Source organism: Protopterus annectens, chromosome 6.part0 (assembly GCF_019279795.1).
Source record: "Protopterus annectens isolate FY-2018-M chromosome 6.part0, PAN1.0, whole genome shotgun sequence".
NCBI lineage: Eukaryota > Metazoa > Chordata > Ceratodontiformes > Protopteridae > Protopterus > Protopterus annectens.
The window spans coordinates 55,958,479-55,977,527 of record NC_056737.1 but is presented as its reverse complement, the minus strand read 5'-3'; the positions used below and the strand labels follow the sequence as shown (position 1 = coordinate 55,977,527).

The 19,049-nt window shown below is 43.1% G+C and overlaps 1 protein-coding gene across 2 annotated transcripts in view; it reads left to right on the top strand.

Moving 5' to 3' along the window:
* Nucleotides 1–19,049, top strand: part of LOC122804157 — a 668,452-nt gene that overhangs the window by 486,425 nt on the left and 162,978 nt on the right. For both annotated transcript variants that reach the window (XM_044073846.1, XM_044073847.1), the window contains one exon: nt 8,749–8,878. In XM_044073846.1, coding sequence (XP_043929781.1) covers nt 8,749–8,878 — 130 coding nt within the window. The remainder of the gene's footprint in view (nt 1–8,748; nt 8,879–19,049) is intronic.

Genomic DNA, 19,049 nt, shown 5'->3' with positions numbered 1-19,049 from the left:
TGAGAGGATGCCTGAGGAGTGGAGAAGTGTTTTGGTACCAATTTTTAAGAATAAGGGTGATGTGGAGAGCTGCAGTAACTACAGAGGGGTAAAATTGATCAGTCACAGCATGAAGTTATGGGAAAGAGTAGTGAAAGCTAGGTTAAGAAGGTGATGATTATTGAGCAGCAGTATGGTTTCATGCCGGGAAAGTGCACTACAGATGTGATGTTTGCTCTGAAAGTGTTGATAGAGAAGTACAGAGAAGCTCAGAAGGAGTTGCATTGTGTCTCTGTAGACTTGGAGAAAGCATATGACAGAGTGCCTAGAGAGGAGTTGTGGTATTGTATGAGGAAGTCAGGCATACTGTGACAGTGGTGAGATCTGCAGTGGGAGGGATGGATGCGTTTAAGGTGGAGGTGGGATTACATCAAGTATTAGCTCTGAGCCCTTTCTTATTTGCAATGATGATGGACAGGTTGACAGATGAGCTCAGACAGGAGTCCCCATGGACTATGATTTTTGCGGATGACATTGTGATCTGTAGTGAGAGTAGGGAACAGGTTGAGGAGACCCTGGAGAGGTGGAGATATGCTCTAGAGAGGAGAGGAATGAAGGTCAGCAGGACTAAGACAGAATATATGTGTGTGAATGAGAGGGAGGCTAGAGGAATGGTGAGGATGCAAGGAATAGAGTTGGTGAAGGTGGATGAGTTTAAATACTTGGGATCAACAGTTCAGAGTAATGGTGAGTGTGGAAGAGAGGTGAAGAAGAGAGTACAGGCGGGGTGGAGTGGGTGGAGAAGTGTGTCAGGAGTGATTTGTGACAAACAAGTACCAGTAAGAGTGAAAGGAAAAGTCTACAAGAGGGTAGTGAGACCAGCTATGTTAAATGGGTTGAAGACAGTGGCATTGACAAAAAGGCAGTAGTCAGAGCTGGAGGTGGCAGAGTTAAAGATGTTAAGACTTGCATTGGTAGTAACGAATGCGGACAGGGTTAGGAATCAGTATATTAGAAGGTCAGCTCACATTGGGCGGTTTGGAGACAAAGCCAGAGAGGCAAGATTGCTTTGGTTTGGACATGTGCTGAGGAGGGAAGTTGGGTATATTGGGAAAAGGATGCTAAGGATGGAGCTGTCAGGTGGCAGGAAAAGAGGAAGGCCTCAGATAAGGTTTATGGATGTGGTGAGAGAGGACATGCAATTGGTTGGTGTGACATAGCAAGATGCAGAGGACAGGAAGAAATTGAAACAGATGATCCACTGTGGTGACCCCTACTGGGAACAGCTGAAAGAAGATGATCTCAACCACACTACAAAATCTAATATCAAATATGTGTGTACTAAGCAATGCAGAACAATCTGGTAACATACAAAACTACAACTGTTGATCCATATGCCTAAAAAGCCATATCTGCAAGGCTAGTACAGGAATCAGCATGGACCATATCCACTAGGACATAGGTGACCTTCAACACACTTGACCTACCCACGTTGGTTTTGTCAAGGGTAGATCTTGCTTACTGACCCTGTTGGACTTCTTGGATACTGACCCAAAAGACTTGTTTGAGGGATAACAGGACATAATGCCTATGTTTAGTTATCCAAGGCCTTTGACACTATCTCCCTATTCAAGTCATAGTGAAGATCTCCCATCTGGGAATTAGGCCATACAGTACTAGATGTAGAGCTAACTGGCTCAACAACATAACACACATTGTTAAAGTTGGGGACTGCACCTCCACCACTACCCCACTCGCCAGAGGAATACTACAAGGATCTGTGCTGGGCCCTCAGCTGTTTGGAAAATACTTCCCTGAAGCACTGGCAACAGTAGATGGCCTGTGGTTTATCCAGTTTTAAGAAGACTGTTAACTGAGCACAGTCATACAGAGTTCCCCCAATGATGGTAACATATTACAGAAGGAGCTGATACAGACTAATGATTGGTGCCAGACTCATGGACTAAACCTTAAAGCATACAATGACTCATTGTCCCCTTTGTCAGTGATATACCCCTGCTAATTATGATATACATAGCATCCCCTAAGCTCAAACGCAGTGTTGTGAGACTTGGGAGCACATGTTGATAGCAATCTACAGTTTCATCACTATGTGCTCATAGTGGTGGAACACACAATCTGCATTGTGCACATCACACATATGCACATCACATCTAAGACCAGGGTAGTCATACTTCTACTGCACTCTACCCTTATCACACCGATAATGGAGTACAATGCTCACATCTGTCTGTACATCACAAGACACCAGCAACAATTGCAGAAAACATAGGGTTGTGCCTGATAGAATCCCATGCCTCCAAACATGACATACCTGTCACTTTACTCGGCATCATGCAGGCTGCTGAGAGGTGACCTATACCTGCCTTGCAGAGCAGTCTCAGCTCCTGCCCTTCTGGAAATTATGAACATCTGAAATTCAAATAAGACAAGAATAATTTGCTCCAGGGTTCTCGACCTAGACTGTGACATAAGCAGAACATGCTGGAGAGACAGATATATCTCACAACGATTCACACTCCTCTGTAATAGGCTCCCACTGTGTGTGAAACAGAACTCCTCAATGACCCTGTGAAGTGCAACCTTGAGGACTGGTTGGGAGATTGTAAAGTCACCTCTGGGCTGGCACCTATGTCCCCCATGGACAGGGCCAGTTGGTGCTGCTCACAAACTCACTCTGCTAAAATTGGCCACCCAACTATGCTCAATAAGAGTACTTGTGTTTTTACACAGCTAGGCTTCTAAACACCTAGAACTGTTAAGCTTGTGGCCTCATATGAAACTATGAAGTTACGTGTTTATGCAGGCCTCCCAACCCCTTGTTCCCAACATTACTGCTGATGTCATCTACTGTAAGTTGACCTGCACACTTGTATAGATCAGAGTTGTGTTGTGGCGCTTGCGTGAAGTAGTGAGTTCTGTAGTCTGTGTACTTAGGTAGGGATTCTGTTCTCACTGCAGTTGACTTGGTGTGTGTGTGTGTGTGTGTGTGTGTGTGTGTGTGTGTGTGTGTGTGTGTGTGTGTGTGTGTGTGTGTGTGTGTGTGTGTGTGTGTGTGTGTGTGTGTGTGTGTGTGTGTGTATGTGCGTGTCTAGACAGCAAAGCAGAAGTATGTATCCTACAGTTACTTCTCCAATGACATGGATTGCCAGTATTTTGATACTTGCATATGCCTACACATCCATTTCATGCAGACCTCCCAACCCCTTGTCTCCCACATGGCCTACTGATGACATCTACTGTAAGTTCACCTGCACTCCTGTATAAATCAGATTTGTGCCATGGAGCTTGCATAAAATACTTGGTTCTATAGTCTGTGTACTTAGATTGGTAGGGGTTCTATTCTCACTGCAGTCAAGTGTGTGTGTGTGTGTGTGTGTGTGTGTGTGTGTGTGTGTGTGTGTGTGTGTGTGTGTGTGTGTATGAGCTGTTCCCTGACATTACAGTGACTAACTGGTTATTTCCCATAAAATACTGTAATATCCAGGCAATACACCAATTCTCACAAGTCTAGTCAGCCCATATAAAAATCTAACAAACCTCTGCTCTGCAAACAAACTACTCATAACTACCCAATAACTGAACAATAAAGTAGGAGAATCCCTTTTCTCTAACACAGTGGGGAAAAAGCTGGAACCTACTTCCTAGTGCACTCACATCTCTTTCTTCTACTTCTCTACTTAAAAAGAAACTCATGTCATACCTTACAACCCACTGGCTACGTCCCTGTACCAACCATGACTAGAGTATTTCTTACTGGTACCCTAGGCTACTACCACTTATATCTCTCTTCACAGCCACTTTAAGGCCCCCTACATTAGACATTCACTTATTGAAACTAGGAACAACTGAATTTGCCTTCTTTCTGCCTTATCTTTAGTCACTATCCTCATACTAATTCTTCCAATTCTATTATTGTCTGGCCTGTTCTCCTGTTCCTGTTTATTACTTTCCGTTGGTATCTTCCCACCTTTCTAAATCCTCTCTTTATTTTCTTCTTCTTGCACTCAAAAAAATGGAACACCTGTTATTGTCTTCAAGTATCCTGTAATTGTAGTTTACCGCTCTGTTTTTGTGCATGTCTTTTTATGGAGCTTTTCTCCCCAGGCCTCTACTGAAAATGGACATATATCCAGTTGGACTAGCCCAGTCAACAAATGTAAAATAAATAATAATAAATAAATAAAATAATATTTTACACCAGCATGCAGAGCACTGTTGTCTGCTCCTCAACAGGCACTGCTGATATCAGCTATAAAATGTTGTCTGACACACTTCAAGTTGGACTTGAGCTGTGGTGCCTGTGTAAAGTACTGGCTTTTGTAGTTTGTGTAATTAGGTAGGCAGGGGTGCTATTCTCACTGCAGCCAATTATGTGGGTGTGAGCTTTTACCTGACATTACAGACAGCATTTAACACCACCATGTGGAACACTGTTATATTACATTGCCAATGTCATCATCTATATCACATTTTTGGATATGTAGTACTCCCACCAGAGCAGGGTCAGAGACTGGCCTGGAGGCCAGACAGAAGTCACCTCATCCTGTACAATAAAGTTTATAGTGACATGGCTTTTAATCTATCCACATACATGGTGGTATGATTTGTAGGTCCTGTGTCATCTTACTGAGGAGGCCCTGTGGTTTCTCCAGCTGTTACGTGTGTCTTGTGAGATAGATGTAAATAAAGAGCATCATACTCTATTAGTGTTGTAATGAGGTTTGACTTTAGTGCTGTCATACAATCTTAAGATCTCAATATGATGGTGTAACTTATGATGTTCACAACATAGGCTTTCAATAGAAGTGTGGACACTTGGTCAGTGTTCAGATTGCTATCTACATGTGTTTCCAGTGCTTACACTGGTTTCTACATAGTAGGACTGTTGTTAATGCTGTGATTAACATGGAACACTTTTCAAATGGACAACATTACAAACACGCATTTCTGTATTTATTTGTACAATGTCTGCCTTTGTCTCCTTTCAGTTGCATGTGTTAGCTCCTTCTTTACTATGTTATCACCATTGGTGGACTCAATGATTGCATACAATGTGCAAGAATAAACAAACTTGGTAAGCCAAAGGCCAAATACTTTAGCCTTAACTGTCAAGAAATACAGTTCAAACAGTGAAGCACCAAGCACAGATCCCTGTGGTTTGCCATTGGTGACAGCTCTACTGGTACAGGTTTATTCACCAACTTTCATGTGATGTGTTCTCTCAGTGAATCAGTTAGTTACCCATCAACTGACATAAGGTTTAATCCCCAGCTTGGGGGGGTTTCTGAATGATACCTGCATATGTGATTCTGTTGAAACCCTAGGCCAGATCACAATAGGCAGTATGCACTGTCTTACCGTCATCCAGGCCTATCACATGGAATCAATGGGCTGTGACAATATCACAGATCACCTATGGCGGTACTAAGCACATGCACCTTCCTGATATGGTTGAATACAGAGTTAAGCACACCATCACATGGCCTATGTTCCCATACAAGGGTGTACATCAACATGCATCCACCTCAGTTGGGATGACAATACCTGATGCATGCATTTATAGAGACATCCTGACTCTCTTCGACTGTGCGGTAGACCAACATGTCATCATGGATCTCTTCCACGTGTACACTAGTAACATTCCAGGTATGTGCAACAGACCTGTGTGAGTTTTTAATGCTATATCAGGTCTGTTATATCTGACAGATGTCCTCAAAGAGTTCATCGAGGGCATACACAATGACAACAGTATTATCTTATGGAACCTGAATAGGTCAAAGCACTTGACACAAATCCACATTGAGGTGTTCAGTCAACACTGTCATATGTGGCCATAAACAGCTATATCACCAAATGGGTAGACCAGTGTATGACATAAGTGGTGTCTCACTATGTTGAAATGTGTGATATGACATATATGTCAGGTCCAGTGATCAGGCTGGCACATCAGAAGTGTCTGCTAGGCCCTTTCCTGCCCAGTAGTTAAGTGATGGACATCACATATTGTCCAAATAGCTGTATGAAGGACCACAGCTTGTGGGCAATCATTGACTCCACCTGTGATATTAGTCTAATACAGACAGTGTCAACACATGTCAAAAACTGCTGCCTCAGCCATAACAACACCTGCATTGACAAGAAACATGGAGGGATTTGTTGAATCAGGAAACAGATACACCACTCAAGTATAATGTGGACATCACACCCTATAAGCATACCAATAGGTATGTGACCTGTGTCCTGAGGTTGAGGGTAAGTGGTACATCTACTAGCATGTGGTCACAGTGCTGACTACTCCCTTGAACGTAACACAAGTAATAGGTATGTGAATGACATGCACATCAGAGGCCATAATAACTTCATGGTTCCCAGCCTTCATCACACCAATAACTGTGTACAATGCACCTTCTTCATGTACCTCCCTACACATCTTCCAGTGATGTGTAGCTGAAGTGTACCACCTTTGTCACAGTGCGCTGTCACACAGCTTATTGCCTATACCTAGGCATTCTTTCTGTGGAATATACATGACTGCCTGATGGTGCAGAAAACCCATCAAGTTGTTATACAAGATGCATGTGTGCTACCTGTTCTGCTTATGCACACTCACTACATACATAGGTGTTTGACAACATTAATGCTATGTATCTCTCCTGTGACAGTGTGACAGTGTGAATTGTGCTCTCTCTCTCTCTCTCTGTATATATGTATATATATATATATATATATATATATATATATATATATATATATATATATATATATATATATATATGCCATGCTCACTAGGCAACTAGTTTGTATTGTCATACTGTTGCATACAGGTGAAGCAGTGGGCCTCCTAACACCTCTATCAGGACAGTGTGTGTGGTTACCCTCATAGATTGTGGATGTATCATAATAGTTGTTCGAGTGTGTGTGTGCAGGCTCATCTCTTATCACTCCACATCACATATGTTATGTCAGAGGCATGGGATTACTGGTGGTATTATTCTGATATTGTCCATGATTGTGGCTGGTTCTTGCAATGCTTTCCATGATCCTTTACTTGTGGCCAGCTTGGTGGAAACCTTTGCTAAGAGTATACTCACCTTCAGGCATATCAGTTTGCACAACTTTACAATATGCACCCTACCCCAGTTGTATGTCAGATCCCTGATAGATGTCCTCTACATTATTTATGTAAGGATGCTTATCTCACACAGACATCTTTCCCATTCTTATGGCACCTTATATGACAGTCACAGATAACACATTTTCACTGTACGGTCCATACTGTACCATATAGATATGTGCTTGGTGTTGCTGCTACAGCCATCTTCCATTCACATGCCCTCCTCTGCTGTTCATGAGGGAGATTCACCTATCCTCCTTCCCTGTGTTCATTCCTACAATTCATCTGTGTCCCTGTTCAATACACACATTTCCCCTGAGTGATCATTTTACATGGCGGTCCATGTCCTGTTACAGATGATTAACACAGCTTCAATACAGAATGCCAGGAATGGGATATCACAATACTCTACACTGTAGGTATACTATTCTGTACTGTGTTTGGACCATATACTTCGCATTCAGACCTCTCAAATGTCCAGATATTCCCAGGATGTCCGGATGTTTTCTTTATCAAATATGTGAGTTTCTGCCATATCACTGTGATGATCTCTGGACTGATGTGGCTCAATATTATATACATTTGAGTACATACCTCTCAAATGTCCAGATTAGCATGTCATTGTGGCATGAGGTCAGAAACTGATGACTGACATTTGAGTTTCAAACTTATGCTCTTCAGAAAGTACATGATAATGTACCCCCTATTTATATCAACTTTAAGTGCAATATTAAAAATCTGTCCCTATTTTTGGGCCTTTGTCCACCCATTAGATATGACTTGTCCGCATATCTTGCTCAAAGAGGATGACAGGTATTTTTTAGTTTTATCCTGCCACATACATGTCTATGTGATGTCTACAGCAAATATGTCCTTATTACTGGTTAAATGATCTGCATTATGTTGGACTTTGGGAGATATGTTGTACTAACAGATTCTCAGCTATCAGAGAAACCTTGGTGGTCATTGTGGTATTCCATGCAAACCAGCAGACCATAGGAGCTATGTTTTACACAGAATTCATAGCCATGTTCACTTACATGATTTCCTGGCCAGCAACACTGTTGCCAGCCACAAAACCTAGCTTAGGTGTGCCATGCATCATTAATATGCATTGCATGCTGTGCACCATCTCACTAACCTGTAAACTTTTTTTAGGCTCTGCACGAAACCTACATGGGGTTTATTGAATCCCAGGGTAAATGTTTTATTTTATTTTTTTTTTATTTATTTATCATTTGCTGACCGGGAAAGTCTGACTAGGTTCCACAGAGCCTGTTTTCAGCAGAGGCCCGGGGAGAAATGATCCAGATGCATGTCTTTGGAGTGTGGGAGGAAACCAGAGTACCCAGAGGAAACCCACGCAAACACAGGGAGAACATGCAAACTCCACACAGAAGGCACCCCAGCCGAGAATCGAACCAGTGAACCTCTTGCTGGGAGGTGACAATGTTAACCGCTGTACCACTGCGCCGCCCAAATGTTCAGAGTTTTATATATATATAAATATATGTGGGTGTGTAAGAAAAGTTATATAAATGCATCTATGGATCACAGTCAATGTAAAATCATTCATGGAGGGGCTTACTCAAATATGTATTTTCTAATAGCTTCTTTTATTTCCCTTTTAGCTGACAAGGTCAATATTCAAGGGGTACGCAGTATGACCCGGATTCTGGATAAATGGGGAAACAACTTATTCTCAGAAATGAAAAACATATTTATGAACAGGCCTTATCTAGTCCTGCCAGAATACTCCAGGTAACCCATTCTTTAAGTTTCATACATTTCTGTAACACAAAGTTTCTAAAAGATCTCATATTATCACTTGTGTTGTTATTTTGTATAACTGACCCACAGTGTTAAAGGAACATGCAACACATTAATAAGACATTCATTACTATAGCATGGCTTGCCTTTTAGGTACACACTGAATTTTTTTAATGTATAAAAATGCCCATTTGTATTATACTGAACAGCTGAAGCTTCAACATTCATTAAGTGTCTGAAACTATCTCATGATGATTGATGTGCTCAGCTCTAATTTTCCTGCAAAAACTGTCAAATGGCAACTCCTAATCCATATATAAAATCACTGCTAAGCATGGGTTGAATCCAGAAACAGGGGTCATGCATTATTAAAGAAAACATGTTTGAACTTCTTTTTGTATATAGTTATGTTTATATGTTCGTAGGTGTTTACTATGCCAATGACCATAAAGGCCTTTTTAATCCTAGCCATGCATCCCACATCTCTGACAAGTTCTGATACCCTTGATAAGTGTAAGCAAGGGTCTGGAAGATGAAACATTTACAAGCAGTGGCCTGGGAGATGAACCATTTAGAAGTTGCCTGTGTACATTAGAGACATAGGTGACAAACCAGGGATGAATTTCCTGTTCCCCATCCAGTTGTCCAAGTTGCACTTGAATTGGGATAGGGAGGAACTCTACTTCACATGGATGGGGAGCCTGTTCCATAGATGCAGTAGTCTCTGGGATACATACCTGTCTCTCCAGCAGGTCCTATTTATATTACAGGCAAGGTTTAAGTCTTAAGAATGGATAATTCTGGTGCTATTTGTTTTGTGGATATGCAGCAGGTCGATCAGAGTGGACTCTGACAATGCCCTGTATGCCAGGCATAGATCATCCTTCAAAAGCCTGTAGGAGACAGAATACAGGGATAGGAACTTGAGGCAGTCTGCATAGGACATTTTACTTATGCCCTGTATTCCTTTAGTGAGGAACTTCTGTGGACGTTCCAGTTGTTGGATATGCCTGGTTAGGTACATACCAAAGAGGGCACTGTACTCAATGATAGGTCTGATGAATGCCAAAAACAGAAGAACAATGACTTCTTTGGATTTAGATGCCATACCTCTGTTTATAATTTGCACAACACAGAATGATTTCCTCACTACTATAGACATGTGATGGTCAAATGCTAGATTACTATCTATCTGTGTCCTGAAGTCACTGACTACTAGATCAACTCTAAGGGGTGTGTTGTCAATATGATAGTTACCAAGGATGGATGACTTCCCAAAGGATACTATTATGCATTTCTTGGCATTCAGTTTTAGTCCATGACTCTGACACCAGTTGTTTGTCTGTGTCAGCCCATCCTGGAGAATATTTGTCAGTGTGAGATTTAATGACAGCTCCTAATTTGCAATTGTCTGCAAATTTAGTCAGCCATAGACCACTGACATTGACCTTGACTTCAGAGAAGTAAATGCCATCAAGGAATAGTCCAAGGACTGATCCCTGAGGGACTCCACTTGTGACTGGCTTCTTTGTAAAGGTGGACTCCTCAATTATAATGTCCTGGGTCCTGTCTGTGAGCCAGTTGGCTATCCACTGGTTGACATACGAGTTTGTACCTAACATCTTTAGTTTGTCAACAATGCCTGAGTGGGGTATTGTGTCAAATGCCTTGGCCAGGTCAAGGTAGGCAGTGTGAACCATTTTTCCCTCATCCATTGCTTTGGTTACCTACTCCACCAGGTTGAGTAGGCATGATCTGCCCTTGGTGAATTCAAACTGGGCTGGGTCCAGTGTCTGAAGATTTACTATATCTCTGTTGATCATTTCCATGATAATTCTTTCCATAGCTTTACATATAAGACTAATGAGACTTATGGGTCTGTAGTTTCCAGGGTCTGTAGATGGTTCACCTTTGTGCAGATGGAAGACTGTTTCTGTTCTCCTTTCATGAGGCATGAAGCCTGTTTGGAGGCTATAGTTAAATAGCAATTCCAGAGGCCCTGATAAATCATGTTTCATGCTATTTAGACGAGATCCTGGGATATTGTCTGAGCCCATTAATGCAGTGTTCTTGGTCTTAGAGAGAGCATTAAGGACCTGTTCCTTAGTGATTGTAGGGGGAGTTATATTTGGTGGTATTTCCTGAGGGAAAGCTGATGAGGAGAGAGGGATAAAGTTGGAAGTGAATGTATTAGCCAGGAGGTTTGCTATATATTAAGATCATAGGATGTTACTAGGCTAATGGCCCTGGAGCCCTTACTAGCCTAGCCAAGAGTTTATCCGCAAAACGAAACCTCAGTCAGCACCTGTCACCCCTGTAAGTGAGGGACAAAGGTGGATCCCTTGGGCAAATTTATGGTTTCCCATCCACTCATCAAGGTTGCACTTGAAGAGGGTCAGTGAGGTGCTCTGTTTGACGTGTATGGGAAGTCTATTCCAGAGATGGGGCAGCCTCTGGGAGACCAACCTGTCTCTCCAGCAGGTTTTGTTGATGTTGCATGTTAGATTCAGACCTTTTGAGTGGGTAGTGCATGAGGAGTTAGACTTATCAATATAGAGCATCTCTAGTAGGGCAGGATCTGAGATTGCCCCTGTAGGAGAGACACAGATCACCCATGAGCAATCTGTATGATACCCAATAGAGTGATAGTGATTTGAGCCTGTCTGCATAGGACAGGTGTTGGAGGCCATGGATTATCTTTGTGAAGTATTTCAGTGGCCTTTCCAGTTGGCGCACATGTTTGGAGAGGTACATCCCAAACAGGGCGTTACACTCAATTATTGGTTTAATGAGGCAGGACTATAGAGAGGTAATAGCCACCTTTTTTCTGGATGCAATCCCTTTAATTATGAGATGAACCAAGTAAAAGGCTTTTCTGACCACTGCTGCTACATGATGGTCAAGTGTGAGGCTGTTATCAACCTGAGTGCCCAGGTCTCTCACCACAGGTTGTGTGCTTAGGGGGTAGCAGGCATGTGATAATCAGTAGTGGGTTGTGTTTTTGCCGAATGGTATGATAATACATTTTTTGCATTTAGCTTGAGGCCATGACATTGGCACCAGTCATTCGTTGCCGTGAGACCCTCTTGCAGTATGTTAACATCATTTGTGAAGTCAATGACAGCACCCAACTTACAGTTATCTGCAAACTTCATCAGCCACAGGCCTTTTATTTTTGCCTGGACCTCTGAGAAATACATGACAAACAGTAGGGGTCCCAGGACAGATCCCTGGGATCTGTACTAGTGACAGGTCTGCTATCGGAGATGGGGGTGCCTATTTTGACTTTGAGGGTCCTGTTGGTGAGCTAGTTGGCCACCCACCTGATGAGGTAGGGATTTATGCCAAGTTGTGTTAGCTTTTTGATGATGCCTGAGTGGGGGATTGTGTCAAAGGCCTTGGCCAAGTCAAGGTAAGGTGTGTGTACTGACTCATCCAGGGCCTCGGTGACAGTCTCAAAGAAGTCAACCAGGTTCAACAGGTAAAATCTGCCCTTGATGAATCTGAAATGGGTGGGGTCAAGTGCTTGGAGATTGCCTATGTCCTTGTTTATGAGAGCCATAAAAATACACTCCATGGCTTTACAGATCAGACTTGTCAAGCTAATGGGACAATAGTTTCCAGGGTCAGTAGTGGCACCACCTTTGTGTAAGGGGAATGACAATGACAGTTCTCAATTCTGATGGAATGAAACCTGTACTCAAGCTGTGGTTGAATAGGGTGCTCAATGGCGAAGCCAGTTCTTGCTGGAGATGGTGCAGAATACATCCTGGGATACTATCAGGTCCCATGGAAGCTGTGTTCTTTGCCTTGGAAAGCCCTGTAACACTTGATCTATGGAGATGTGAGGTGCGGGACAAGTATCGGGGATGTCAAAAGGGCCTTTGAGGGGGGACAGGGGGGTGAAGTTTGCACTGAACCTATCTACTAGCAGATTGGCTAAGTCAACAGGATCAGTGTAAGTGATACTGTTAAGTACAAATTTGGAACACACCTGGGCTTTGCCACGGAGGTTTGTGATGTAACTAAAGAAGACTTTATGGTTTCCCTTTGTTATGGAGGCTAGTTTCAATTCATAAGTGGCCTTGGAGGTTTTCACTAGTGATCTAATTTGCTTGTTGAGGCTAAGGAGGGAGTTTTTCCAATTTGGAATTTGTTCATTTTTACCCTTGGACAACAGTTTCTTCCTTTTGTTGTAAAGCCTGTTGATAGAGGATGTCCACCAAACATGTCTGTGTTTCCTTGAGGAGCAGGTTTTAGCTCTATTGGGTATGACTGAGTCCATGAAGATGTACAGATGCTTGTATACTGCATTGGCACAGTGTACAGCTTAGTTGCCTGCATCCTCTAAGGGTGGTGGTGGTGTGAAGCTACAGATACCCTCCCTTAGGAGATTGTAGTCAGATTTTGAGAGGTTTTTTAGCTTGATTACGGCTGGGGGGCTGGGGTTTGGGGGTTGGTTCTGGCTCAGTACAGGTGTCTCTATTTATAATGAGCTCTGCACATAATTGTGTATTGCCTTTGAGGTTGTAAACATAGCTAAAGAATGCTATGTGGTTCTTCTTGGCCTGGGAGGACAAACGTACCCCAAATTTGGCTTTGGTAGACTTTTTGTCCTCTGAGTTGTTCGTTCCTGCTGGGTGCTGCACCTCCTAATTTTTGCCATGGTTTTCTTCCTTCTGTTATACAGCCTATTAATTTTGTGATTCCATCAGGGTGGTTTGTTTTTTGAGTTAGTTCTGTACTTCCTCCTGGTCTGTACAGCTGCCTCTATGCTGCTATTAACATGCTTGTACAGGGTTTCTATGAACAGTTCTGTATAGGCAGCAGTGTTCTCAGGGTTTATGGGGGCTTGAAATTTTGCCAGGTTATCACATACTAACGGGAGGTTAGCCTTAGAGTAGTTCTTGAATATTCCAGGTTTATCTGAGGGGGTCCAGGTTTTATTTTTACTTCAAACCATTTTGTGGTCTGACCTTACCAGGGAAGATATTACAACAGGGGATGTACAGCACTCTCCCATATTAGTGAGGACCAGCTCCAGTATGGTTGCACCCCTGATTGGTGTATTGACTATCTGATTCAGGGACTTTGTGTTTACAAAATCCAGGAATTTCTGTGCCTGTACATTTGGTGTTATATAGGATTCCCAGTTAATAGTGGGGTAATTAAAGTCACCCATGTATATGGTATTGGGTTGCATGATTAGTGTTTCTAATAAGTTTAAATACATGGTATGGGTTTCCTTGGTCATAGAGGGGGACCTATAGCTTGCAAGGAAGTGGTACTGGATTTTGCCTTTGGTGATTTGAACATGGAGCAGCTCAAGTGCATTGCCCTATCTGCCCAACCTTGAAGTATATTTATTTTTGATGTAAATAAAGACACCTCCATCTTTAGCCCCTGCCTGTGAAATAGCTGGTCTAAATGTGTAGGTAACATTATAAACTTGCACTGTTGGTGTGCTCTTCACAGCTTTAAACCATGTCTCAGTGACCACACAGACATCAGCATTTTCTAGGGTGAAGAGAGCTTCTAGGGAGTGGAGGGTTTTTTTTTGTTTAGACTCCTAGCATTGAGCAGTAATACCTTTAGGTTTTCTTGGTTTTGATTTGCTATGTCAGAAGTACTTTCAGTTTGGCATTGCCTAAAAAAGGCAATATGGGGGAAGACAATCCCGGGATTCATAAAGCTTGCGCCATGCGCCAGAGTAGCGTTGCCGATCTAGCACCAAATATGGCCACCGAGCGATTCAGGTAAGAGCTGTTTCCACGTGCACTACCAGTGTACGCCAGAACTGCGCAGCTCCCGGTGCATGTATGCTAATTACCCTATGCGCAGCAGTGTAGCATGCAAATGAAGGTATATAGCAATTCATGAAGTGGTACAGGCGTAGCGTAAGCATGTAGAAATGTAAACCAAAAAAAATGGTTTACATTTTGTCAAACATAAAATCAGAGCCATGAAAGCGGACCAAACTTACGTATTATAATGTTAATATATGCCAATGGCTAAATATATAGCCAATGGCATAAAACAACATGCACAACATATAAAAAGTAACATTTAATGTCATGGCGACACCAACGCAAAGTAAAACCGCAGTGCATTGGTGTGCAAAAGGATCACAAGGAAAATATATTTAGATGTCATAAAACTGTAATGTAATGCAATTCATGATATCCCCATAATAGTCAATGGCATGCATGCTACACCACAACCATGGCGCAAGGGTTGCTAAGGGTCTGTGACAGTGTTCCATGAAGTAACTAGGAATTAGCAGTCAATGCCATGCAAATGAGTCAAGTAATACTGAATCTCAAATGCCCCGCCGGCATAAGGATGTAACACATGGCGTAGCAGTACAACACCGAGGAGTGGCCTGGAGGTAAACATGACATCAAGAGTGGGGCGCGCCACTGTAACTGTAAGCACATTGGATCATTGCTAATCCATGTTGTGTGTTGCTAAGCAAAGCCGCAGGATAGGGGTGTGGAAGTAGCCATAGCTTTGCTTAGCTGAGAGCACACAAGGTAACCAAAAGTTCATGTGAAAGTGGATGAAAACACGCACGAAACCCGGTAAATGGCTGTGGGCGGCGTGCACCACAGCTGAAACAGGAAAGATATGGGTAGGCAATAAGGAAATGCTGCAGCATGGTAATTGGAATACAAATGAGCAATTAACACCTAGAAACTCACAGTGGGCCATAGACAACAGCTAACAAGGCTGCTAGCAACTACCTGCAGAACAGGAAAGGGGAGGTGCCGTACAGCAAAGAAAAGAGAACTGTCACAACAGAACAAAGCAAACTTGCAGTAGATCAGCTACATAACACTCTTCCCAACACAATTTTGGATTGTGGAAGCACAAAACAAGAAAGGTGGCAGCTGGATGCATGCCTGACAATGGGAGGGTAATCGGGTTGAAAACAGAAGTAAAGAGCAATAGATGAATCACGGCAGACAAGAGTAAGTCAACACCAAAGGCCCCACAATAGCAGTACCTGCTATAAAACCAATAATTAAGATACCCTGCAGCTGGAATAGCATAAACACACACAATTACACCAGCATCATCCATTGCACAATAGTATAAGGTGTGAAAGCCCCACACATGCACACACACACTTGTGTATTCCCAGACACTCTGCACCATTGGTGTATACAGATGGGGAACTTTTAATATGTATATGGTAGGGGCCGTCATAGCTTTGATTCACCAGCATGTGTTGGAGACTGACGGTGGTGTGGAGGATGATGCTGACAACCATTTCAGGCACCAGAGGAGGAGAAGAGTGTTCAGACCCAGGGTAACCTACCAGGGGCTACATGATCTGGAGATAGTAGAGCATTACAGGGTGGACAGGGATATCGTACAGCAACTTGTTGAGCTTTGCTGGCCATGCCTCAGAGCCAGAAGTAACAGAGGGGAACCCATCCCAGTGAACACGAAGGTATGTGTAAGCTTGAGAATACTAGCCACAGGTACCTTCCAAAGGCCAACTGGGGATATCATGGGGATCTCACAGGCAACAGCATCCAGGGTACTCCCCCAGTTCCTGGATGCCATGTTACCACATGCCAATGAGCACATATACTTCCCCCGAATGCAGGAGGAGTTGGCCAGCAATATGCGTCTCTTCCACCATGTGGCAGACTACCCGGAGGTACTGGGTGCAATAGACTGCACACACATACACATCAAGTCACCACCCGGTGAGCAGGGTAGGTGCTACATAAACCGCAAGGGATTCCCCTCCATCAACTGCCAGGTCGTGTGCAATGCCCAGGGCATTATCATGGATATGTGTGCTGGCAGCCCTGGAAGCTATCACGACTCCCACATCTGGCATACCTCACAGCTGTATCAGGTATTTGCCAGAGGGGACATCCCATATGACCACCTGGTGGGGGATGCTGGCTATGCACTAGAACCGTGGATGATGACTCCCATCAGAAATGCACACACAGCCATGCAAGAACGCCATAATGAGACACACGCAGAAACCAGAATCATCATAGAGTGCATGTTTGGGATGTTGAAATCACGGTTCTGTTGCTTTGACATATCTGGTGGATCCTTGCAGTACTCTCCAGGAATGTGTGCCCATATCTTCATACTATGTGTCATGCTACACAATATGATCTTGCGGAAACAGCTGCAGCAGGGACAGAATGGTGAAGGCCCTCACAGCCCTTGCCAAGGGACCCACAAGTACAGGGGGACTCAGACCACGAACACCCTGTTCTAGCCCCAGTAGGCAGACGGAGGCATGCCCAGTATGCCCATGCCTTGGCAAAAGGGAAAGTATAGCACACACACTGACAGTGTACACACTCATGGATTGACACCCTTCTCTACCTGCACAGACAGCAAACATGGATGGCATACACACACGACCACCTGTAAATTGTTATGTATAGGTGGTCTACTATGTGCATCCTACATAGGTAGCCCTCAACTATTGTACACACAACCGCCATTGGCACAAGGTAAGTCAATACCTGAACAGTAAATTAAGCTATCAGCATGTGTCCATACTGTATGTGCAGGTTCATAGATACATAGGTAGGTACATGGCCAACCGCCGAGACCACTCATAAGCATAGGCAAAATGTGTCTGCTGTCGCCACCCCATTGATTAACTACCTGTCCCTCTGTGGAGCAGAGGCACTTGCAGGATCCCTGGGGTGTAGCTACTGTTCACCACCCACTCTGCAAGGATTCCCCGGAGTGTCAGTGAGGGGTTTTGTATAATGTAATCAAGGAAAGTAGTTCTAAATAATGGGGAGTATCCCTGACAGGAATCTTCACAAATGTGTACATGTTACATAGTATACCTTAAACACAGCTTGCATATATAGGTAGTTCTCCACAGAATAATATACATGTGGAACACACAACCACTGAAATGTATGTTAATCACCCTTGCACTACCAGTGCCTGTTGTGAGAGGTAAGATATCACTGCCAGGATTAGAACACGCAATCATGTACACATTCATCACAATAATATACCACTAAGCTACCTGAGATGTACTAGTGGCAGTCGTGTATACTGACAGGATAAAACACAAAAGGTAGGAATGTGTTGAAATAGAACAAACCGGCATGTACCCAATGAAAGGTGTATGTTATATATATAATGTATATATAGATATATATACATTTTATATATATATATATATATATATATATATATATATATATATATATATATATATACAGAGAGAGAGGGAGATATGTCGATATATGGGGATTTACATATATGTATATATATATATATATATATATATATATATATATATATATGTAGATATATAGATAGGTTAACAACATCTACATAACTGTGGAGATACATATAAATGGGATACCTACCACACACCGACTGCATTACATACCGATGAGCGTAATCCCGAGGCTTAAGGTTCGAAAGAACTCAGTACCGAAACACCAGATGCGCGAGGTGTAATCTCACGATGTTAATGGACAGTTAGTCAGTGCTTCTGGTGTTGCGGTTCGGGTAGGTTACTGTGTGTAAGTGTGTTTCCTACGGCTATAGTGTGTGTAAGTGTGTGTTCTGTGCGTGGTGTGTGTTCTTGGGGGACTGTAATGTGTGGTTGTGGGTTAGCTTTGTGCATCTGTTTGCGCGACCTAGGAGGTAGAATATTAAAGTAGGGGGTGGTGTGGGGGGTGCAGACACCTACATGGGGGGGTGTAGGGGGGTTTGGCCACCTGCTCATACGTAGTGTAGGATGGTTTGTTTGGATGTGTTGGGTAGCAGTGTGTCTGTGTGTGCATGTGTGTGTTCCATGTTCGTGTTACTTTCGCAAGTTACTGTCGATGTCGGTAATGTGGGGTATGGGAGTCTGGTCCCGGTACTGTGTACACTGGAACACTGTGGTTTCAGGATTCTGTAGGTCTCCCATATACAGCGGTTGAAGTGTTCATATATGTGTATAACATGGACCATAGCAATCACACATTTCGCCACTACCAACCTTTATGAACAAAGGATATGGAGAGTATATGCCTATACACTATTACAAATATGTGCTATGGACATGAGCCAATGATAGTGTTACCACCTGTCCCACTTTGCGAGGGACACTCCCTCTTTGGGCGGTTGTGTCCTGATCAAATATATTAAACATGGCAAA